Raw genomic sequence first — 24,667 nt, 5'->3', positions numbered from 1 at the left:
TTCCCCAGAAGGTTAAGGCTGCTGTTACCAATCTGTGTTGGTGTTTTTTTTTTTTTTTTTTTTTTTTAATTTTATTTATTGATTTATTTATTTGAGAATGCAGGAGAGGCGCAGAGGGGGAGGGTAGGGGACAAGCTAACTCTGTACTGAACTGGAGCCCAACAAAGAGCTCAATCTCAGGGTCCTGAGATCATGATAGGTGCTGAAATCAAGAGTTGGATGCCCAACAGAGTGAGCCACCCAAATGCCCCCATGTTGGGTGTTTTTTTTATACAGATGTGGCTCATATAAAGTTAAGCACATTTTCATACAATTTAAGAAAAATATATGAGTTTTCTAAATAATGTTGGGTTATATGCTTGCACGCACCAAACTAAAATTTGCTATGGTATTTTTTTAAAAGTAGATTCCATATCCAGTGTGGAGCCCAACAAAGGGCTTGAACTCATGACCATGAGATCAAGACCTGAGCTGACATCAAGAGTCAGATGCTTAACTGACTGAGCCATCCAGGTTCCCCATTATAATATTTTCTAAGTTTATGCTGTTCTGTATAGTTTAATACTTTTCCAGACACTAAATCAATGTGTACATTCGAGGTTCAACAGAGCACAGATACTTCTATAAAAAAATAAGTTTTATTAACAAAATGGGCTTATGGTATAAAATACAAATAGATGGTTCGTTATACCAATTTTTTTGGATCATCTTTCTTATTAGGTATAGCACTGTAGACAAGTAAATAAAACACAATCCAATGCTAGTTCCCCTGCCCAAGGCCTAGGACACCACGAAAAACAAACACAGACTGCTTACGTCATTCATCTTTTCACCCCTCCTTCCACCATTCACTTCTGGGAAAGCTGCTGCTTATGCTACTCCTCAGCTTGCCGCCTTTCCATCTTGGCCACCCAAGGGAGGCAGGTTTGGGAAGAAAAGGAGTTTAAGTTTAAAGCATAAGTCCTTGCCCACAACAGTGCTAAAAATCTAGCCCAGGAGATTCTGGCTATATCTGTGGATAATCGTATTCCTCAAGGGCCACTTCTTTATTCCTTAAGCCAGAAAACACCACAAAGACGTGGCCAACTTTTTACGCCCTTCCTCAGTTTGTGCTGGGCAGCCACAGCGAAGGACTGTAGGATTTCAGTGAAGTAGAAATGGCTTAGCTGTTCCATTTAGAACTTCTGTAGGAATTTGAGAACGAGGTCCCGCAGTCGTACCCTGAGCACCTCATCATTGTCACAGATGATATGAGTTGAATCTTCCTCAATCTGGATGAGTGTCTCAGCTTCCTGGAGCAGGACAATATGGCCCTTCGCTGTGTCTTCTACCTTAATATCGCTGAAGCCATGCTGCTCCAAAAGAAAAGAGAAAGGAGGATGATGGATACTCTGAAGCAAGGGGTGGACTGAAAGGCAGGAGGACATGGGAGCAACTGACGGTTCTGAGAAATGACACTTCGTAGCCTTGGCTAAACTGAACATTCTAAAAACTGTCATTTTTTTATGCTCCCTAATATAATTCTTCAGACTTGTCATAGGACCTTCTACAGCAATGGAATTCAAACACAGCTTCATATACTTTAAAAGAAGCCTCCAAACATCCAAGATCTCATGCAAAACACAACAAAGTTTCTACAACCCGCTTAAGCTTTTGTGAGCTATCTTGAGGAGCACATCCAAGAGCTTGGTTCAGGAGTCTAGGACCCTGGGCTTTCTATCAGCAGCCTCCAAACTCTGCCAATGGTCCCTGATTAGAAAAAAGCTCCATCCTGTCCCAGGAAAATACCATTCCTCAAAGCAAGATACCAGTGACCTTGTGATTTGGCAAATCCTTCTTGAGGGAGGAGACAAGGCGGCAGGGCAAATACTTCTCCAGCTACCTTAATGTGAGTTACAGAATTTTCTTACACATCACACAAAGTTGAGAGAGAGGAAAAGAAATAGAAATAAGACTGACTTGCTTGAAAGGGCCACAAGATAGGTAATGGACATAGGCTAGGGAATCTCAACCCTTAGTCCTAGAAAGCTCGTGTGCAGGCTGGGGCAGGCACTGCTATTCCTCTTGCAGGAGGAGATGACGCAGAAATGGTGGAGAGAGTCAGGGTCAGATCCTAAGGGTCAACTGCTAGATGAGCCAAGCAGAAGAACTAAGTGCAGGGGATTCTGGGAAAGCAAGTTGTTTTGAGCTTTTAAAAAACAAGTCAAGCAGAGTCCTACCAATAGGGGCCAGAGCACTGCTCGGTCCCGAGGAAGCCGGCCCTGCCACGTCACAGCATCAGTGCTAACTCCCATACAGCGTTTCCACCCTCGGGCCAGGAGAGCCGCACAACTTGGCTGTGGTCTCTCCTTCAGGGAAGATTAAACAACTAATGGCTGGAGGCTGACACCAGAGGACCGCCTACTGCTTCCCCTTCTTGCCTCCTGTCTGCTTCTCCAACTCCCAGGGATCTAGTAGCACCTCTGTCCTCACTGCCCCCCAGTCCCGCGCCTCCCGTCTCCTGTGACACAGCCAGGCTGGCGCTCTGACAGCAAGGATCTTCTTGAAAAGTGAGGCTCCAAGGGGCAGACTTACTAAGTTTTCTTTATCTGGCCTTTCCCCCCTGCCCATCTGTCGCACCTAGGTTTCTGAAGGGCCTTCCTTGGTCTCGTTCCCATAAGAAATGGGGTGTGGTGAGGCAGTCTTCTAGGGGCCTGGGGTCTCACGGGAAGGAAGGGGCTGGCAGAGAAGAAATGGGGGACCTACAGGGAAGAGGGGGCATGGTCTTCTCTCAACTCTCTGGGACCCTCCCCTGGTTCTGTTCCTGCCATGACCCTGGATCAAGCAGAGGCTTCAGGGTCAGTAGCTCAGACAGTGGAGATGGAGAAAAAGGAGCAACATCCGGCTCCTGTGCAGTCTGGGCAGCACTCACCTTCTCCAGCGTCTGCACAAACTGTTCTACAGGGATGGAGCCGCTCAGCAGTGGCTTCAGCACTTTGCAGTCTGGGATGTCATCGCTTGCCCGCTTTCTCTTCTTACCACCTGTGGGCTGGGTGGGCCTGGGGGGAGGCTAGAGCCGGAGAAAACACAACCTCATCAAGCCCCTCACCCTGAGTACAGGGGAGGTCAGCGCAGGCCACAGCCAGAGCCCATCTGCCCATCCCTCCCTGGGCACTGCTGCCCTCCCTGAAGGAGGCCCCAGCACCCCGGTCCGGACTCATCCCTGCTGTGAGGTCAGCTGGCCCTGGAGTTCAGGGTTGCCAGGAGCTGGGGGCTCCACGAGGTGTTCTTTATAACAGAAGCTAATGCCAAAGCATCCACACAACATCAGTGCCTTTTCTGGCAAAGAAATCTTCCTTTTAGCAAGACTCATTTTTAATTTTTAAAGGATTCATTTTGGTATTTTCTGAGTAAATTCTTAATAATAAACTGTGCTGATAACTGTAGGTGTGACAGCAGCACGGTGGCCAAGGCCACCAGCTATGGGGTCAAGCTGATGGGTTAAAATGAAAGTCAGAGAAACTGCCTATAAAGTGATGGTGATTTTGTGAGAATTTTGTGAGGATGAAGTGGGAAGGTGAGAAGTAAGGATGACAAGGACCTAGGATGGCACCTCGCATATTTTACATGGCAGCACAGTCCCAAGTGTAGAAAGAGTTCTTCTCAGGGGTGAGGAGCAGGGCCCAAGGAGCTGCCCCACGAGGCGGTAAACACGGGGTGGAGGTGGGGCACGAGGTGCCGGGACAAGGCGCTGCAGTCTGTGGGCTGGGGTGGCTCACAGGTGCCCAGCTGCTGCCCGCCCCACAGGCATGTTGGGTAGGGGAGGCCTCCTGGGGCCTAAGGGCTGCCCACCACTCTGGGGGCTCCCGCCGCCTGGTGCTGTGCTCCGCACCGCGGGTCTGAGGAAGGTGCCCGTGGGAGCTGTGAGCACCACCAGTACTTTCGGAGGCGGGAAGGGCACTCAGGGTGAGGTGCGGCCCCAGCTCCATGAATAATAGCTGCTCTTCCCTTTTCTCTGAGGCATGTGGCCAGAGAACAAGTAGCGAAGAATTTATACGCAGTGTTCTCTCTGTTTCACATCTCATCCATTAAGGAGTCTGGTCTCTGGCTTGTGCTGGCGGGAGTCCTGGGACCACTGGTGGGGGTATCTGGGGGTTCCTGGGCTTCACAGGCCCCAGCGGCTCCTCAGGGACATGAGCCCGGCCCACCCTCCCCCGTACCTGAAGGACGTGCTTGTTATCTTTCGTGTGCAGCACAGCCGAGACGGTTGCCAAGGAAATGCCAGGCTTAATCTCCATGGGCACCAGCGCATCCGCGAGCTGGAAGCAAACGGGTTTCAGTGGGCCTCAACTAAATGTGGGGGGCGAGGTGCTGCAGCCTCGCCACCCCAAGTCGGGACCAGGAGGCCGCGCTGGGCCGCGGCTCGGCCTCCTCAGAGCTCACAGATGGCGATGGCTGGTGCCAGCCAAGGCCGGCTTTCCACACCCACTGGCTCGTTCCCGGCGGGAAGGGAGCTGAGCCTTCTGTGACCACCATTCTTCATTTTCTTTTCTTTTCAACTTTTGTTTCTATCACTGGAGTCTAAAATACCACATAATTTTAAGGACGAAAGAAGGCAAAAAAAAAAAAATCTAAAAATAACTTTAATCAAAAATACATCACACGGACGAAAGGAGGTAAGAGAAGCACAGAGGAGAACGAGCCTGAGCCCGACGTTCTTAGACCAGTGTGGCTGCTCTTCCTGGAGGCGGCCCACGACCCTCAGCAGCCACCTCGAGCAAGCTTGTGCCGTCGCATGCTGGGGCCCAGCTGACCCTTCTGCCTCGCCCTTTTGTTAGTTCACCCCCAAATGATGAACCGCCCACAACCTGCCACGGCCTCGTACCCTGAACCGCCGCACCTCACAGCCACCTTTCAGATGACTTCCAGGCAGCTCCTCACACTTCCACAGGATCTCTCAGAAACCTCTAAGGGCTTCTCCCTACTCAAAACACCTGTTGGGTGCTGACTTTTCATGCCGGCCTCTGCCTCTGTCCTCAAAACCCCGAGGTGACTAGTGTCAGGCAGGAAGGATAGGGACATTTGGACTGAGTGAACTAATTCCTGGTAGTCTGACTTCTCCCAAAGGTGGAACAGTCAACCTTTAGCCGGGGGAGCCATCTCTTTCCCTACCTGAGTCCGACAAGTACCCCCTTCTAGAACCTAGGCAGCTTTAGAGCCCTGGCGCAGCCACTGGCAGCAATGCCTGACCCTGTGAGAAGCCCCAGCTCCCAGGCTTTGCTGACTATTGCTCTTACACATGTAGACTCCGAGCTATCCAAGTCTCCTTTGTAGAAACAAAAATAAATAAATACACAAGACGTCATTTACATCAATATGAAGATCAATATCCCAAGGGCAGAGGAAGCAGCTTAGGGTATTTGAAAGGAACAGGAGAACTGTTTCACGAAACTCCAGTCTCCCAACAACGCCCACCCGAACACATCCTCTTCCTCCCGACCCTGCAGTTACTCCCCTCACAGGGCAGGCTGCCTGGGAGGCCTTGGGAAGGGCACCATGGGAGTATGGGCAGCCCCGGGAGCGAAATCTAAGAGGCCGCTGTGCCACAGGGCAACTCTACCCGGAGCCCACAACAACCACAATGTCACTCAGAGGCCTCTGCGGGGGGGGGGACGCACCCCTTGCCGCCCTGAACAGAGAGGGTTTTCCTACTAGAACACGTGCACAAGGGCGGGCACATCAGATCTCCTGCCTTGCACTTTACAGGGACAAAGGAGGAGGATTATGAGGAAGCTGCAGAGGACACACTCATTTGGGGGAGATATAAGTATCCTTTAGTAGTAGCAAAACCTGACGGGTGGCGGCACATTTTTAACCCCTGCACCTCACACAGGCCTCTCCCCCGCAAAACTCCGTGACGCTTTTAGTTCTCTCTACATTCTGTACACGGACAAAGATTTCTGTAAAAGAATATTTCTGAAAGCATGATTTGTAATACAGAAAAAGCAGATATAATAATAAATGTCCCCCACGGAAGGAAGAGTTAGGAAGCTGTTACGTCGCTACCTGGAAAATGAGATTCTGAAGATCCCACCTCTCTTCCCAGTTCCTTGCTTAAGGGCCTGCGTTCTTCGGCTCATCCGCATTTGAAACAAAACCAAAAGAAAGCCACCTCTGGGACAGGCCTCTTTCTGAGACCATGTGGAAAACCCTGGTTTGACCATGAGAGAGAGAACGGCTCACCTCAGGCATGATTTCGATCTTCTCGTAGCGACGCTTGAAGGGCAAGGCAAGGACCTCGGCCCGCCGGTACGACATGGCAGGTGGCTGGCAGTCGATCATCAGGTCCATCCGGTGGGACTGCGCGGGGGGCGGCTGCGTGTACTGCTCGGGGCAGACCACGTGGAGCGGCTGAGAACACACGAGATGGGCGGGGTGAGCAGGGAGGCCGTCCACGTCCCCTGGCACCACGTCCCCCGGCACGCTCGCTCGCCTCGCCTCTTCTGGGCCATCAGATCTCTCCTCTCAAACCCAAGTAACGGGTAGCAGGAAAGGTGAGCGCAGTGCGGGAAAGGAAGAAAAATTTCAGGGCAAAGCCCTCAACTGCCAGCCACATAGGCTAGTGGGGGATCCACTGCCTCTCTTTCCATTTGTTTTTTATTTTTTCAGTATTTTTAAGTCATTCTGATGGTGACTTCCATGGGCCTATTCTCAACTGGCCCCTAAGCCCCTGAGGGCATAGTCTTCTTGTCATACCTGCCATCACTGACTGGTGGGGCAACTGTTGGCCGACAGGCAAGAACTGCTGACTTTCACACTAGTCCAGTGTTCTGGGGTTGGGCATTGTTCTGGCATCTGCAGGCCCACTGGTATTCGACAGAGGGCACTGCTCAGATCACATACTCAATTGTGTATGTCAGGACAGACTGATTCAGAGCTTTTTTACAAAATGTCTGTCATTTTGAGAGACAAGAATAGTAAACCAATGACTACTGAGGACAAAGACCACACAACCGAAAATTGATCCTGGTGGCCCACTGAGTCATTGTATTGCCACTGCTCACTCTTAAGATCTGGAGCTCGCTTTCTCTTCCTGGAAGGAGGCCTTCCAGCAGGCCAACCGGATGCATTTAAAATAGCACTTGTTCTGTTGGGCTCACACGTGTCCTCTTCCTGACCTGGTGGTATGCTGTGACTCTTCTCAAAGCCACCCGACTGCACAGTCACAGCCTGAGGACTCCAGCCACGTTTGCCCCTTCTGCAGTGAAGACCAGGTGGCCGCCAGTTCCCAATGTCCCTGTACTGCCTGGGGCTCTGGGAGAACAGAGCTGCTGTAGGGACGGTGGGGGTAAGGTGTGGTGTTACTTAGTGACGAAAACCACAGGCTTTTAACTGTTTCTGCCCATGTACTGATGCATACATGGTGGGGTATCGAATCACCGAATCAGCCCAAACTTAGCCACTGCTCTAATCATGTCTAGAGAAAGTCCATCCTCTTTTCTGGAGGGCCAGCAAGCTAGTGATCACTATAAGCCACCGTCTCTGCATTCCTGAGGCTCCTCAGCTTCCCATTCCTTGTTGCCCGAGAGTTCTGTGGTAGTGCCACCCATCCCGAGGTCAAAGACTCTGGGAGGAGGAAAGTACACTTCTGACCTAGGCCAAGGAAAGTGAAGGGACTAGCCATACTTTGCTAAATTACTAGGTCAAGCGACAGGAGACAAGCCAGGGCATCCTGGCGTTCACTCAGCTCTGGAGGCAACAGGGAAGGAGAATTCTCCCTCTGGCCTCTTTCCCTCCCCAAGCCCGCCTATATATGCTGTGGGGTTGCTTGCCCAGCACGGAGATTTTAAACCCCTCCCACCCCCATGCCCCACTACAATTTTCCTTTTGTGCACATGGCCTTCCTTTTACCTACCACTTTACCCAACTACTTCTGCCCTTTCTCCACGGCAGAAAATGCAACTGGAATAAACAAATGAAAGCAACAAAAACCAAGCCAAAATAAATCTCTAGTGCAAAGCAAAGTAACACTGTGTGTGGTCCTAATCCACAAGCACAGCAGGGCCCCATACAGATTTCAGCTAAACTATCTTTTGGCTCGATGAGTAGGTTTCTACAACAATTTTTTTGGTGGGAGAGGGGGCAATTTGCTTTTAACTGGACACAGATGGTCCTCATCAAAAATAATAGACTGTTTATGCGTGCTTCTCCTCCACTTTTGATTTCTTCAGAACGGAAACTGCTTTCAGAGTGGAAAGCTCATTACTTTGAAGGGTAACTAAGTAGTACATGTGCCAGCACTTTGCAGATGCTAGAGAAATGAGGAAGGCAAGAAATGCAGCAAGACAGCCGGCCCTCGCCTCACAGCAACACAAACCACATAGGGGTGACAGGGCCACGGGGGAGACACTGGCAGTCCCCCTCCTTACCTGCACTTCTTTAAGCAGCTTTGACACTTGGATGAAATTCAGTCGTGTATCAATGGGGCAGTAAATGCATTTCATGGCCAAGGGCTGGTAGGGAGCCAGTGCTTCCAGGTAGGAGAAATCGGGTTCTAATGAGAGCACAAAAAAAACAAAAACAAAAACAAAAATCGAAAAGCAGGCAACAGAGTGGCTGCCCAGTGAGGAGGCAGCTGGTGTGGTCAAGGCCAAGCAGATGGTGGGGTGGTGGGGAGGGTGAGGCAGTTGTAAGTGCCCAGAGGCTGGTGGGAGCCAGATTCCCTATCGCTCAAGAGGAGTGATTTACAAATAAGGGAAGGGAGAGTCAGAATGAATAGCGCAGGGTGGATGTGGAATTCGGAGGTATGGGTGTGAGCTTGAGGCTTTCAACACAGAGCGAGGAAATAATAAAATGAAGGGTAACTAAGTAAATGGGGAGAAGCAAAAGCTTTTTTTTTTTAAATGTCAGAACGCCAAACAAACATATAGAAAACAAAAAAAAAATCGCCATTTGGCAACCATCACAGTAATAATTTATTCCGACCCAGGATCATATATGATGCTAAAATATTTAGTAAAAATTGGGGGAAGAGCAGGATATATAGTCTCAAAGTGTCTCCCCGGGGGCCTGCCAAGATCATGATTAAATATAAAAACAGTGAACTTCACAATGGAGAAACCTGACACAGGCCACTTGAATCAAGTGCTCAAAGTTAACGCACAGCTATGAGACAAAGCACATACCACTTACCTGACAGGATGCCCCAAGAGGAAAAGAAAAGGATCCCAGCCCACGTCACCGGATACTCCTGCTGCAAAGCCTGGCACAGCACGACTGGGAACCACGCCTGCCGGGCTGGCCCATTCGTTACCCCCAGAACCACTCACTGCAGCCTGCTTGGCAGGGATGGTTTATCCACTCGCCCACCATGAGCCAGAGGAACTGACACATTTCTGGTGTGAAAAATAATACTTCGATTCCCAACAGCCTGTGTCTCCACTTCTTATAGCCCTCGGGCTTACGCTCACTTGTCCCACTAACTTATCCAGTGCATTTGAGAAAACTGATGGAACATTCAGATTTTTAAATTAATCTCCCTCCAGCAGCTCCTGTTTCCCTAAGAAGCATACCCCTCCCTAAATGAGGCAGGCACACATACCTGGGAGAGATGACTGACTCCCATTTATTTATTTATTTATTTATTTACTTACTTACTTACTTTTTTGACTGACTGACTCCCTTTTTATGTGGACTATGTGAGCTTCAAGTCTAACACGGCTGTAATGCAATCTGCAAAAGTGGTCCAAAACGCATCTCTGACACTACCAGGCTTCACAAATGACCATGACACAGCCTTTGACTTCTTCATAGCTGGCTAAAGGAAGATTTATACAATAGCAAATACTCTGACCGTACCTATATGAATACTGTACCCACTGTTGTATCAGAGTCAACAGCTCCTCAAAAAGAACAGGAGACACCACCCTTAGGCCTACTAGACAATGTTCTTCAGATCACCTCCTGCTTAGCAAAACTTGGCAATGGTGAGGTTCTGGGTACCGTGAGTCAATGTCTTGTGGCCTGAGTTCCTCTTTGCCAAAGGGGGCTGGGAAAGACAGAAGCGGCCCCTGATGGCTGCTTTATTTATTTATTTTTTTTTTTATTTTTTTTTTATGAGCTTTCCTGGCACTTTCTACTAGGCCTTGGTGTTAGCCAGAGCCTGCCTGTCACTCATGGCTAGGCTATGGTGTTCTCCTGTTGGACACAAACAATTTCACAGAACACTAACACCAGACATGGCCACTTGGTGACCACAATGGATCAAAACAAAAACAAGAACCTGTCTGTAATCATGCCTGAGCACAAAACCACAACACTGTTCAAACCACAAAATGAGCAAACATTACCCTATCTAGCTCCATTCTTTTTGTCTTTTAGATAAGAATTATTAAGATACTCATCATATATAACTACTCCTATTTCCTGACAGCAGCCAATTCAGAGCAATGTCCCACATCTGTGAACCCACCTCAAAAATCACCCAACACAAGCCCAAATCCATAAGTTCTTTTCAACATGCTCTGAGATGCCTCCCACTTCTTCATGGTATGTGTTCTCCCCAGCTGCAATGAGTCAATAAAGCCAACTTTGTTTGACTAATAATGTGTTGGAGGTCTCTGGCACTCTTCACGCACAGGCTGAGCACAAGGAAGGGCCCCAGTGTCCCTGATCCTGAAGCTTTGGGGATTTATTAGACTCTCTTCCATCATTCAAGTCTTAAAAGTAATGAGAAAGAAGTTAACTGATAACTTTCTCAATAGCTTTTATGTGCCAGGCAGTATATGAAATGTTTCTTATAACATTTCACTAAATGCACAGAGCTGCCCAAGTAAGGAGCCAGCATAACCCCATGTCACAAGGAAAAAAGTGAGGCTCAGAGACACGGGTAACTTAGGTTAGGTTACAGTCCACTGGACCAGATTTGGGTCAAGGTTTTTTACTTTACTGCCCATAAGATTTCCAAGTCCCAAGGAAGACCTGAAATTGATAAAATAATATAGTGCTTAAGTAAAACCCCTGCTTGACCTCATTAAAGAATCTGTTCTACTCTGAGGGGTTTGTCTCCAGAAGGAAAACTGTAAGCCAGAGAAAACTGTAACTGAAGGAGAAAGGCCAAATTCAGGAAATAATTCCTAAAAGGTAAAACAAGAGTGGTTACTAGAATTATTGCTGTTCTTAAAACAGCATACAAAAATCTTCTCAAAAGGAGTTCAGTAGAAGTCTGTCTCAGGGAAAATCTCTGAAAATTGGTATGAAAATTTTGTTCAGTACAGTTTCCTAACAGTCCGTCTTGCTTTTTAATTCTTACTCTTTCCCCTGCGGTTTCCTCACCCTTTGGTATTTATGACAGATGAGTGTTTATATTTCTAACTGCAAAATTCGTCCCTTGGTCTCCACTTGGTCAGTGCATTGAGTGACGGTCCTAGCAGAAAGGGCAAAGTTTTGTTTATTTACCTGTAAATATGACAGTGTTGAGACTAGATTTCCCCCAGAGCTCCATGAAATGGACCACGTCCCCAAACCGGAGGGAGGGGTGCCCAGTGAACACCACACATGGCTGGCGGAAATCACTGCTGAAGTCTCCGTGGAGGCTGGGGTAGTGCTTCAGCTTGTTGGTCTGAATGAGCTACAATATGTACAGAGAGGCACACAAAGAGATGTTAGTCTGTGTAGCCCGAAGGAAGAACCACACAGCATGGAAGAGGGAACAGAAGGAAATTAAAAATACAAATGAATCTGATTAACATTTGCTGAAAATTGAGATTTTCAACCTAACAAGGTGACTTTCTGAACAGATGAGACCTTTTGGTACGTATTAACATATTCAATGGATACTTTTATTCAGGCTGTTAATACCTGATGTAGTCTAACTCTTCCTTTAGATCTTCTAGACACTCCAAGCCCTGGCCCCAGAAGCTCCCAATATGAATTATTTGAAGTACGAGTAGCTTTCCCATAACATGTGAAACACTAAGTTCTGTCGAGAATAAACATCTCACACAAGAAAAACTATTTATGCACATAGGACTACCTCTTGAGAAGTTATTGCAGAAACTTAATAAAGACAGAGGCCAAACTGGCTGTCAGAAATTTAGGATGTGACATCCTCACGACACAGGTATAGTAAGAAGTAGGCCATGTACAGCCTCGAGCTTGTCTTAAAAGTGTATGTTTTGAACCAAAAAGACTTCCCTTCCAGCACAATACTTGGCAATACTCGCCCAAAGTCATGTCCAATCCAAGGCAACACCATATACAGTAACAGCCACAGATGATGTCTTGTGACATGGCTCAGAAGCTCTTCCTGCTGCCCTGACCCTGCCTCTACCTTCCCACTCTAGCACCGAAAGGTCAGATGACAAACACTCAGACTTCAGACACCCTAAATACCACCTAAGTCAAAGGGAGTACTGCCCTGAGATATTGTCTGATGGATAAGGAAATGGTCTGTGGTACTACTTAATCCTGAAGCAACTCATAATGCATAAGAGGGGAAGCCCAGTCAACCCCCAACTCCAAATAAAGTCACCCCAATAGTGAGGTGTGGCCAGAATGGCACAAACCCCAAATGGAAGCCAAAATCTCTTCACTTTAAAGATTAAATCTTTAATTCAGAGACTGTTTTTACTCGTAACACTTCAACACTACCCCAGAGGTCATAATCAGGTGTCCAAGGTTGGATGGGATATGTGTGTAAAGATGGAGCAAATGCTAAACTCTCACCTTCCTTCCAAGTCATATACAAGTAAACTGACATTCTTTTTTTATAACTGATCTAGCCAAAATCATTACTTGCCCAGTTAAATAAGGGTAAGCACTGTCTAAAAGACTAAGTCTCCTGTATCCATTGCTGTCACAGAGATGAATGGAGTTCTAAGAATAGCACTGGGTCTTTGCACATAACTTAAATCACTTTTTAGGCATTACCTACAGTTCCTGAAGTTCTTCTGATCAATGCACAGAAACGAAGATAAATTCATCTCTCTTTCTCACTTTTTTGCCAATTGGACCTACCTTTCCAGCTGACTTATTACATATGACCATCTGGAATTATCTCTGTACTTCTTTAACATCCAAACTGTACAGGCAATGAAGCTGTAGGGTAGGAATTCTGTAATGTTTTTTATCAGTACTAAGGGCAGAACTATATTTTCTCATGGGTAGTGGCCACAATACCCAGGGTCAACTCCATCATGCCCTAACGTTGGCATGTGCATTTCAGGAACCCAGATGACACAATTATGGCCTTTTCATATTCATAACTGTAAATGGGACAAAGGTCATCTGTGACATATGTGGGTAAGAATGTGTAGTAACACTCAGAGGACAAAGAAAGGCTAATTGTTTGGAGGGGGAGGAGAAAAACAGACTTTTAGTGGTGAAGTCCACCACAAAATACGTTTTGCCACACTTCATTTTCTGACATTACTGCATTTCTAGCCCGAATTTCACTGTGGTAATGACAGAGCTTGCAAATACCTTGACTGCAATGTACGGACTGAAAAATGACTTCATCAGAAATTTCCACATGAAATTCTGGTTCATAAAAGTCCTTTGGAGTAGGAATAAGTAAGAGTAGTACAAGTTGTCAAATTTAAAATAGCAGAATATTTGTTGCAGTTTTCCCAGAAATTCTCCTTTTTCCCTTTCTGGGTACTACTGCCCTATCCCTACCTCCAGGGTAAGCACTGTCCTGGCTTCCAATACCATAGGTAGGTTTTGTGTGTTTTTGATCTTGTATATAAAGAAAATCACATCGTGTCTACTCTCTTATGTCTGACTTATTTCATGTTTGTGAAATATGTTTATATAACTAAGTGTAATTGGAGTTCATTCATTCTTACTGGCATAAGGTATTCCATTGTGTGAATATACCACAAAACCCACTAGACTGCTGAGAGCATTTGGCCATATTTCTTTCTTTCTTTCTTTTTTTTTTTTTTAAGATTTTATTTATTTATTCATGAGATACACCATACACACACACACAGAGGCAGAGACACAGGCAGAGGGTCCATGCAGGGAGCCCAGTGTGGGACTCGATCCCGGGACTCCAGGATCATGCCCTGGGCCGAAGGCAGGCACTAAACCGCTGAGCCACCCAGGGTATTTCTGAACTACTATTAAGAGTGCTCTGAAGATTTCTGGGTGTCTTTTGATGGCACAACTATGTATTTCTGTTTGGTATACACTTCAAGAACAAAACTGAGGAGGCACAAAGTATGTTTTATATGTTCAGCTTTAGTAGTTACTGCTAGTTTCCTAAAGTGGTTATACCAATTTAAACATCCTTTTTAAAAATATCACAAAAAAGTAGGAGTAACTCTTTTCTCGGATAGTAAGAGAATAGTTAAGTATATTATATTATAATCTGTCCATATGATATGCTATGGAACTCTAGGCAACAATAATAATGATAATAATGATAGGAAGCACAGAAAAATGTCCATCATAATACTATTTGGTGAAAAACAATGAAAACAAAACTGGGCACAAACTGATATAAAAACACTCATCCATTCTGTGAGAAAGGTATAATCTTTCCATTTAAAAAAAACCTAAGGTATAAGTGACATATAATGTATTAGTTTCGGGTGTACAGAATTTTATCTATTGTGAAAAAAATCACCACAGCAAGCCTTATAGTTAATATCCATCACCATACAGAGTTACAAACTTTTTTTTCTTGTGACGAGAACTTTTAATATCTGCTCTCTTAGCAACTTTTAAACATGCAACACAGTATTGTTAACTCCAGTCACTGTGCTGTACAGTACATCTTATGGCTTATTTATTTTATAAGTGGAAGTTCATTCCTTTTGACCTTTTATTTTCTAAAAACTTAAATGTTATTATTTTCATCATTAAAACTTCACATCTGTGATCAACATAACTAACTGGAAAGAAGACTTTGACAATAAATAAATCTGTTGCTAAAAAGTTAGTAGCAGGTATTAGATAAAATTCCCCACCCGGTCAACACAACAGAGTTAGGCTATGGACTGCAGACACACACTGGTACTATAACGTGGTAATGAGAAGGGGAAGTGGTGAATCTTGAGTTAGAGTACTTCCCTGTTGTCTCACATTGGAAACAAAGGGCTATATGAGCCTATGTAAGGATTTTTTTTTTTTTTTAATTTTTAGAGAGAGAGCGAGAGCGAGAGAACAAGAGAGAGAGAGGGAGAGAGAGAGAGAGATGAGGGTCAGGGGTAAAGGGAAAATCTTAAGCAGGCTCCACACTTAACATGGAAAACTGAAGCAGGGTCCCATGACCATGAGATTGTGACCTGAGCAGAAATTAAGAGTCGGACACTTAACCAACTGAGCACCCATGTGCCCCAGGGTTTTTAAAATCTAATGACCTGCTATCTCCATCTTGAACCAATTACCTGTATTTTTTCTTGCTTTGACCCAATAATGCCATTTTCTTTTTTTTTTTTAAATTATTTATTTATTTATGATAGTCACACAGAGAGAGAGAGAGAGGCAGAGACACAGGCAGAGGGAGAAGCAGGCTCCATGCACCGGGAGCCCGATGTGGGATTCGATCCCGGGTCTCCGGGATCGTGCCCTGGGCCAAAGGCAGGTGCCAAACCGCTGCGCCACCCAGGGATCCCTAATGCCATTTTCTTACCTCTGCATGAGGAAAAGGTGGTTCTGGAAGATACACCTTAGTCTGTTTGTTGTGACAAAGCCTTTTGAAGAGGAAAACCAGATCAGTATGTTAGGTCGGGCACACAGGGTCATTTGTTGCCACCTAGTGGTAGCAGCGCAAACACTGAATACTAAAGGTTATTTTAAAATTTTCCTGCCAGCGAATCTCACTGTGATTAAAAGCCAGAGTCCACAGAGTACTCAGAACATAAATGTCTTGTGTGAATTTTTTAACTGCTAAAATTCCTTAATACATTTTTGCCATAAAAAATAAGCTTATTTTGGAATAATTTTAGATTTACACAGAAAAGTTGCAAAGACAGTACAGATTTCCCTTGTGCCCTTTGCCTAGTGTTCCAATAATGTTAGCCTCTTACATTACCATGATACGTTTGCTGAATGAAGAAATTACTATTAGTGCATTACCACTAACTAAATTCCACTTTTGTTTGGATTTTGCCAGTTTTCCACTAATGTCCTTTTTCTGTTCCAGGGTCCAATTCAAAGTATCATATTCCATTCGTTATGACTGCTTTTGAGGAAAAAGTGAAAGGCTTTTTCTCAGACACACAACTTTCTGTTTTGCATACCCACTAAGCAGCACTGGTAACTCAAACTGGAGAGTAATGACATATCTCAATCTGGAGAAGCTGTGAATGTTTTAGGTAGTCTATGCTCTTTCTTAGCCAGATCTGACATTTAAAATACAGAAATGACTGAATAAAGCAATTGTGGCAAAAGTTAAAACTGATAACTCAAGAGTTATGGGTGTTCTGTAGGTTTGGCATTTTTAAAAGTTAGAAAAAATATATGTAATGATGTATGTTTGTTAGCACCCACTTGTGAGAATTTACTAAAATAGTATTAAAGTATTTCAACAGGTCTAACAGATACTACACTTTTGAGGTGGTAGTAGTTCAGGACCTACAAAAACAAAAACCTAAATGCACTGGGGTATCTTGGCCTAGATCCTGGGGCAGAAAATATTAGTGGAAAAACTGGTATGTTCTGCATAAAGACTGGAGTTCAGCTAATAATAATATGCTAATGTTCATTTTGTTCTGTTTAATGAACATTAGAACATACTTATAGTTTTTGTTCCAGTAATTCCATGTTTAGTAATTGGCAGAAGATGCAGTCACATATACATAAAATGATATTAATTGAACATTTATTACTAAAAGGAAAAAACTTGGCAAAGCTGGTCTGTCCAACAAGAAGACAATAGTTAAGTAAATTATACAATATATAAATGAGGCACAAATGATATAGTAATGAAGTCATGTAAAAACTATGTTCTGGAAGATTTTATAATGCTCTAATCTCATGTTAAAAATTTTAAAAGCAGGATCCAAAATTAAATAATCAGCACGATCCCCCCCATATAGAAAGAAAAAAAATCCATCAGAACGACAACAGTGATACTACTTTTGGAGAGTGGGTTTATGGGTTGTTTTTTCCTGTTTTCTGTAACTTGTATTGTTTTCTCTAGTAAATGTGTTTATATATATATATACACACACACACGTGTGTGTGTGTGTGTGTGTGTATATATATATATGAAATGAACAAATAAAGAGACCCAGAAATACAAAAATGACCTACACTGATTTTCGTGGTCCTGACTTCTATCCTATCAGATATTCTGACAAGAACAGAATGCGCGGCAGAAGGGTAGCCTTGAGGAACATACTAGCCCCTGGGCCTCGCAGGGCTGGTCCTGGAGTTTTTTTTTTTTACTAAGGACCTGGATGAGGAAATTCAGAACATGCTGATTAACTGTGCAAGTGATACTTAGGGTAGGATACTAATTATTCAAAATTAACTTTCTATGTTGGGGGAGAAAAGACCTAATGCAAAGGATAAAGTTCAGGAGGCACCGATAAAAGTGACAGCCCTACGGACAAACATGAATAACACGCAGGTGGGATTGAAAAGCTTGTCTGAATTGAGATAAAGAAAAAAGGTCCTTGACTACAACTAAATGGGGAGGAAAAAGGTGGAGGAGGCAGGCAGTATGTAGAACATGTAATGACAGAATGACGTACAAGACACTTAGTAGAATACTGTATCCATTAGGCTCTCACACAACTAAAATGGATTAAACACACCCTGTAGTATGTGTGTCCCACTCCAGTTCTAGAAACACCACTTTAAGGTACTGTTGGGTCGACTGTAAAAGTTAATATATTTCCCCCATTCCTCCCCCCCCTTTTTTTTTGGCCAGGTCAGTTAGACTCAGACATGCAGCTCAAGGATTCTAAAAAGGCTCACTGATTTCATACTGTACAATAATTTACCCACCTTAGGACTGGATCAAACAATTTCCTACTGTAATAAAACTTAATTTTGTCAAATATCATGCTATTGAAATGAAAAAAAAATCTAGCTTTTCTTGTCAGATTTAGTGTTATAAATTCCAGACAACATGAGCTTGGGTTTTTGAGCTTCTAGAATGTCACCTCACTTTGTAACAGCAGAGGGTAGCATGTGAGAAGATAGATGCATAATATTTTTGTCACTGATTCTGAAAGTGCTGGCTAAGTTAAATCTTTGCCTTTCATCCTTCTCTCCTTGCTAACTATTCTTCGGAACCGTAGCAACATAACAGATTTGGCTTTCATTAATACAATTTTCACATCACAGACACAGAAAGACAATAGAATGAAAGTCTCACAATAATGTGAGAATAAAACCCTATTTCTGTTCTTTTTTCAGTTAAAATTTTTTTTTTTACATTTTCAATCTTATTGCTTGAATGTACTGAATCATGGAGAAGAACACAGACATACCACTCAGCAAAAATCTGGGAAAACTCAAGTGAACTGTTGGCCACAGGGGAGATGAAGTAGAAAGGGATGTTGGAGAGGCCGGCTGAATCAATATACTGATAGAGACATTCAAGGAGGTCATAGATCACACCAGAAGGGTAACAGGGCACCAGCACGTTTCCTCCATTCCGGACTGTCAGTGCTAGAAAAGTTGAAGCCAGAGAGAAAACAGTGGCATCAAAAGAATAGTTTTATAAAGGTAGAACGAAACTTTCAAAATAATAGTTGGATTTCTTTCATTTTCCTACTTCTGTTTATACAATTTATTTTCCATTGATAATGATCTGCTTCTTTTAATGAATAGCATGGGAGTGGGGGATTCCAGAGGCTAACCATCAGCTGGGTTTTTACTTGATGTCTCAGTCCCTGGGAACAGGGCATGCAGTGAAGGTTTTGGGTTTTAAAGGTTACCAATGGCAGTCGAGCTTCAGGACAGACCCTCCAAGCTCCTTCTCTTTTTAGCTCCTGCCCAAAACTTTGCTGGATTTGTTTCTGTCCAGTTTCTGACCACTGCTGAATGACCTATAAGGAAATAGGTCAAGTTTTTCCGTTTGATTCATTTGAGTGACATTTTCTTTCATTAATGTGTTATCTGTAAGAAAATCCTCCAGACTTTAAATACTTAAATTGAAACACACAGCTTTTGGGCACAGATCTTGAAGCCTCCAATATCTTGGATCCTCTTCGTTCCCAAGTCCGACGCACAGGTTCTTGCAGATGCTTCACCCTGAGCACTGGCTGACTTGCCATTTGTAGGGTATGGTACCATGCAGAGAGACACTGGTCAGGGCTCCAGAGACCTGGCTCTATTTCTGCCTTTGTCACAAGCTATTGGATCTCACATAAGCCGCTGATACCTGGCTGGGCCTGTTTCCTGACTGGTTATGGGTTGAGTGAACTAGACCAGTGGTCTTCAAGCTTTAGTATGTGTGAAAATCGCCAGGGAACGTGTTGAAAATGCAGTTTTTCTGCTGGGTCTTTCTTCTCCCTAGAGAATCTGACTTACTAGGTCTGTGGCAGGGCTTCCAAACTGCATCTTTAATAAGCGGTCTCACTGATCTTGAGGCAAGTGGTTAGTGGACTCCGAGAAACAGTAGTAGATTAGATGTAAGGTTCCTTTCAGATCTAAAGCTCTTATTTTTTTTAAATTTATTTTATTTTTTTTTAGATCTAAAGCTCTTTGAGTCTATGATTCTAGATTATAAATAAATGAACATAAAAATCAAAGATGCTATTTGAGACAAGTCCAATTCATTTTTTCAAGGAAGAATAAATTGTGTGTGGCTTAATATCAGCAAAGAACAAAAAAGACTATGATTATTGGCATGGGCGACTGAATTTCCAAAGGATACTGCCATTCATGTAAATATTAAGATGATGACCATTTCTTTTCCCCAGAGCAGAGGTGACAGCACTTACAGTTGCTAGGGGTGGAAGGTCTGAGCTCATTAAACTCCCTTTGGTACATGTCACAGACTGAAGGTCTGTGTTCCCATAAAATTCATATATTGAAACCTTAACTCCTAATGTGATGGTACTGGCAAGGCGGGAGGGGGGTGGGTGGGAGGTAACTGGTTTTAGATGATGCCATGATGGTACGGCCTTCATGACGGGATTAGTGTCCTTATAAGAGATATGAGAGCTGCTTCTCTCTGCCAAGTGAGGACACACTTGTAGGCATCTACAAGCCAGGAGGAGGGCCCTCACCAGAACCTGACCATGCTGGCAACCTGATCTCAGACTTCCCAGCCTCCAGAACTATGAGAAAGAAATGGTGTTCAAGCCACCCAGTCTATGGTATTTCATTATAGCAGCTCAAGCTAAGAAAGTGAGCAATCTATACTTTTCTAAAAGTATAGGATAGCAGGATTTCTCAGCCTCCAGAACTATGAGAAAGAAATGGTGTTCAAGCCACCCAGTCTATGGTATTTCATTATAGCAGCTCAAGCTAAGAAAGTGAGCAATCTATACTTTTCTAAAAGTATAGGATAGCAGGATTTCTAGATTTTACAGACAATTTTATCTAAAGAAATATATATTTCTTCTAGGTAGCAAAACCCCAGCAAGTCTCTCCTCCAAATTTAAAATTTAGTCTTCTCCTAAAGAAAAAAAACACACCAAATATTGGGGGGAAAAATGATCTGTTCAGTGTATCACTGTTGTAAATACAAAGCAAAGATGTGATTCTTCCTTCCCTTTTTTGACAAGTGCTACCTTGTATGCATCCCCATCCTGCATCCCCTTCCTGCCACCACGAAGCAAGAAGAATAAATAACAATTTTCAACATAAAGGGGAGAATGTTGAATATTGGTTGCATAAAGTGCTAACCACTTGAATTGACCCTTATGACAACCATTCTGACATTCTTCAGATTTATGTTGCTTAAGAACTGCTTCTTTTGCTGACAACAGCAAGCTTTGAAGGACAGGCATGAAGGGTGGAGCTGGCAGGGGGAAAGCCTTGCACGAGGGCACTGGAGGGTATGAATATGAAGGGAAGGAGCACAAACTACAACAGAAGCAAGGTCTCCAAAGTAAACCTAGCAGATCTCCCATTCATGGCCGAGCTGCCTACGTACCCAGATTGCTGCAGAACTCTCCCACCATGCCGTCTGGGTTCGCGGTGGGGATCTGGGTCAGGCCTGTCAGAATGAGAACGTCGCTGTTTTTCAGAGAAGCTTGATCCATGGGCTGAAAAACCAGAGAGAACTCTGCTCAGTAATTAAAAATGAAATGGTAAGTAGAAGTAGTAAAAGGAAAAAAGAATATAGTCATTGCTCTTTCTATGGACTCAGCATCCTATCCTCTTACAATGAAGTCTGTCCGTGGACAGTAGTTGCCCAGTGGGGATGAGGGAGGCACGAGGGAACTCTATGGAATGATAAAAGAGTTCCCTGCCTCGACTGGTGTGATGATCACATAATGTGAAAATTCATAGAACTGTATGTTTAAGATCTTTGGGTTTCACTCTACATAAATTTTATATTGATGAAAAAAAAAAAAGCTTCCTATCCCCAATTTCTAGAACACTTTGCTCTTTTCAAAATGCTAACTCTCACATACCATCGGTGGGTCTCCAACTTGCGTGCATATTAGGGTCACCTGGAGGGTTTACTAAAACATGGATTGCTGGGTGCCAAACCCCCAGTTTTGAGGTGGGCCACAAGTTTGAAGTGGGCCTAAGAATTTGCATTTCTAACAAGCTCCCAAGAGATGCTTCTGGTGGTCTAGGGAACATGCTTTGAGAATCACTGCACTATATAATCTGATTCTTGACAACTCTGCAAAATGAAAACAAATGTAAAAACTTGAAATAAATATACAAAGTAAGTTTACATTATGAAAACACAAGCCGGGACTCAAAGAGCCAAGGTGATTTTCCCAAGTCTCAGTGGCAGAGGAGCCAGGAAAAATGCTGAATTAGGAATCAGTATATATAGGGATCCCTGGGTGGCTCAGCAGTTTAGTGCCTGCCTTCAGCCCAGGGCCTGATCCTGGAGACCCGGGATCGAGTCCCATGTTGGGCTCCCTGCATGGAGCCTGCTTCTCCCTCTGCCTGTACCTCTGCCGATCTTTCTCTCTCTCTGTGTCTCTCATGAATTAAAAAAAAAAAAAAAAAGGAATTGGTATATATATAAAGCCTCCCTCCCATTCCCTTACTAGTCATGAGACCTCAGCTCAGGCTCTGGGCTGGGTTTCTTATAACATGGGCATATTTGGTGACACATCCTGCTTCACTAATTTGAGAGTCTCAGGAGCTAATATAATCTTCTTGTAAACTGTGAAGTCCTGCAGTGCACTATTATGTGATCCTTAGGATGTTGTATTTTTATTTTTACCTGGTATGATTTGAATTTAATTTTGACTGTTTTCAGAGCACTTAAAAAAAAAATACTAACTACCTTTTCCAAACAAATTGAGATTCAGACTGAAAATAAAAATGAAGGCCCATGGATTGGGATGCTGGAGCTATTCTGTAACACATCTTTTCCTCAATATCATTTCACATACTTACCGGAACATAGAAGAAAAAAGCCAGAAACCCAGTTCAGTAAGAAGCCTCCTCCCTCCTTTCTCTGTTCTAGCCAGGTTTTCCAATAAAGAAAAGTCCAAAGAATAGCACTACAAAGACCCATCACCTGCAATGTTATCTGAGTATACGTGCCTTTTGATGTATATTCTTTTAGCATTTTTATATAAACATGGATATAAGGGCTTTGTTATTTTTAAATAACATGACTGCAGTTATGTAAGCTTCCTTATAACCGGAAAAACACTTCTTTTTAAAAAAATACTTTATTTATTTATTCATGAGAGACACAGAGAGAGACAGAGAGACACAGGCAGAGGGAGAAGCAGGCTCCATGCATGGAGCCCAACGTGGGACTCAATCCCGGGTCTCCAGGATCACACCCTGGGCTAAAGGCGGCGCTAAACCACTGAGCCACCCGGGCTGCCCGAGAAACACTTCTTCTCTAACATGGATGCCGAAAAGTATGGTTGTGACCAGCTATATTGAATAGATTCTAATTCCTATTTGCACAGATGTATTACACTACTGTATACAAGAGCTTTTCTTCTGCTTGGGCAGAACTGATCTATTTGTACTTATCTAAAAAATACATATGCATTTATTGTTTCCAGAGAAGGAAGAAGTAAAGTACATAGGTTTATAGTAGCAGATATGCTATGAGTCTGCAAGTGTTCACTGTCTGTATGTGTCAAACAGAAGGAACCTGGAATGGTGACAAAAGAGATCAAACTTTGTTTGCATATTTGGCTTAAAATGACAATTTTGTAAGAACCTTGTTAGAATAAGCCGACAATGACTCACAGGGCAGATGCAGAAATTCAGAGGGTCTAGGAAGCCCCTGAAATAGTATATACAATTCTGTGAGTGCCAATGTACACTTTCCCATAGATTTGATCGGATTGTCACATGGGGCCATGATCCCCAAAAGGTTAAGAACTACCAATTGGAATGAAAACATAACGGAGAGCAAATGTAGCCCTGAAAACAACATTATCTCTGAACCTCAGACAGAGGTTGCTTTCCTTTGAAAATTAAATGCCCATAAACAAAAGCAGGACTACAATAAGAATACCATGGAGTTGGAAGTTAAGAGAAATACATCATGATCAGATCCGACCAGATGTTTGTTTTTTAGCCCTATACTTGGGGACACTTCTTGTTGATTCCCAAGGCTATTGTAAAGAATCAGTTCTAAAAGCCTTTTAGTGACACTCTCAGAACCAAGCCGACACCTCCAACATCTCCATTTCACTACCAAAGGGCAAATGTATATATTTTATTGGTGTAAATAGCAACTTACTGAGTACTTCAAGTGGGAACATTTTGTTCAAACACAAACAGAAAATTCCACTGTGTCCAAGAATCAAATAAAAATACCTTACAAAGTTGAGAGTCACAATCAAACTTGTAGAATAAAATTTTTAAAAATCCTAGGCCCAAGGATACTGTGGTCATTATGTTAGTCCTCTGCTGGTTAATTTCCACTGGACATTTTGCACAGATTATGAAAAAAGGAGACTCAGTCTCTAGGCCCTAGGAAGAAACTTACAATCTAGCTGAAGAGAAAACATATACATATCATCAAAAAAGGAGTTTTTTGGGCACCTGGGTGGCATTGTTGGTTGAGCGTCTGACTCTTGGCTTTGGCTCAGGTCCTACCTCAGGGCTGTGGAATCCATGCTAGCATGTAGTCTGCTTATGTTTCTCTCTCCTCCTCCCTCTGCCCCTTCCACCCCCCCACTCTCTCTCTAAAATGAATGTTTAAAGAAAAAAAATAATTATACAAAAAGCTATAGAAAATATAACATGAATTTTCAGAGTTTGAACTGAACTGATTCTCTAAGTCCCAAGAGGAATGCAGAGTAGAGGGCCACACCAGGCCAGGTGGGGCCACTTAATACATGGCTTTCTCACAGATGAAGCTTTGCTTCTAGTTTTCTTTCTTTCTTTGGCTAAGGAACTTAAGACTCAATTTAAGACAACCTTTGGAATGGCTGTATGACATCCTTTTCTTCTCACAGCAAGATGCCCCTTCTGCATATGCTCCCATGGCCTCTAAAACTTTCTATACTAGCACTAATCACACTGAATCATAATGGCCTATTTACTTGTCTGTGTCCCCCACAGGACTCTGGAGCTCCGTGAAGGCAAGGATTTGGTGTCT

The 24,667-nt window shown here is 43.7% G+C and overlaps 1 protein-coding gene across 3 annotated transcripts in view; it reads right to left on the bottom strand.

Moving 5' to 3' along the window:
* Window positions 1-619: 619 nt before the first annotated feature.
* Window positions 620-24,667, bottom strand: part of INTS9 (integrator complex subunit 9) — a 101,158-nt gene continuing 77,110 nt past the window's right edge. For all 3 annotated transcript variants that reach the window (XM_072796108.1, XM_072796107.1, XM_072796109.1), the window contains 9 exons: window positions 21,050-21,161; window positions 18,432-18,612; window positions 15,620-15,680; window positions 11,437-11,608; window positions 8,409-8,533; window positions 6,223-6,390; window positions 4,200-4,298; window positions 2,912-3,049; window positions 620-1,352 (listed from right to left, as the gene is read on the bottom strand). In XM_072796108.1, coding sequence (XP_072652209.1) covers window positions 1,176-1,352; window positions 2,912-3,049; window positions 4,200-4,298; window positions 6,223-6,390; window positions 8,409-8,533; window positions 11,437-11,608; window positions 15,620-15,680; window positions 18,432-18,612; window positions 21,050-21,161 — 1,233 coding nt within the window. In that variant the 3' untranslated portion in view covers window positions 620-1,175. The remainder of the gene's footprint in view (window positions 1,353-2,911; window positions 3,050-4,199; window positions 4,299-6,222; window positions 6,391-8,408; window positions 8,534-11,436; window positions 11,609-15,619; window positions 15,681-18,431; window positions 18,613-21,049; window positions 21,162-24,667) is intronic.

Source organism: Canis lupus, chromosome 24, assembly GCF_048164855.1.
Source record: "Canis lupus baileyi chromosome 24, mCanLup2.hap1, whole genome shotgun sequence".
Classification (NCBI taxonomy): domain Eukaryota; kingdom Metazoa; phylum Chordata; class Mammalia; order Carnivora; family Canidae; genus Canis; species Canis lupus.
The sequence above is the reverse complement of the archived record's forward strand: the minus strand, read 5'-3'. Positions and strand labels throughout refer to the sequence as shown.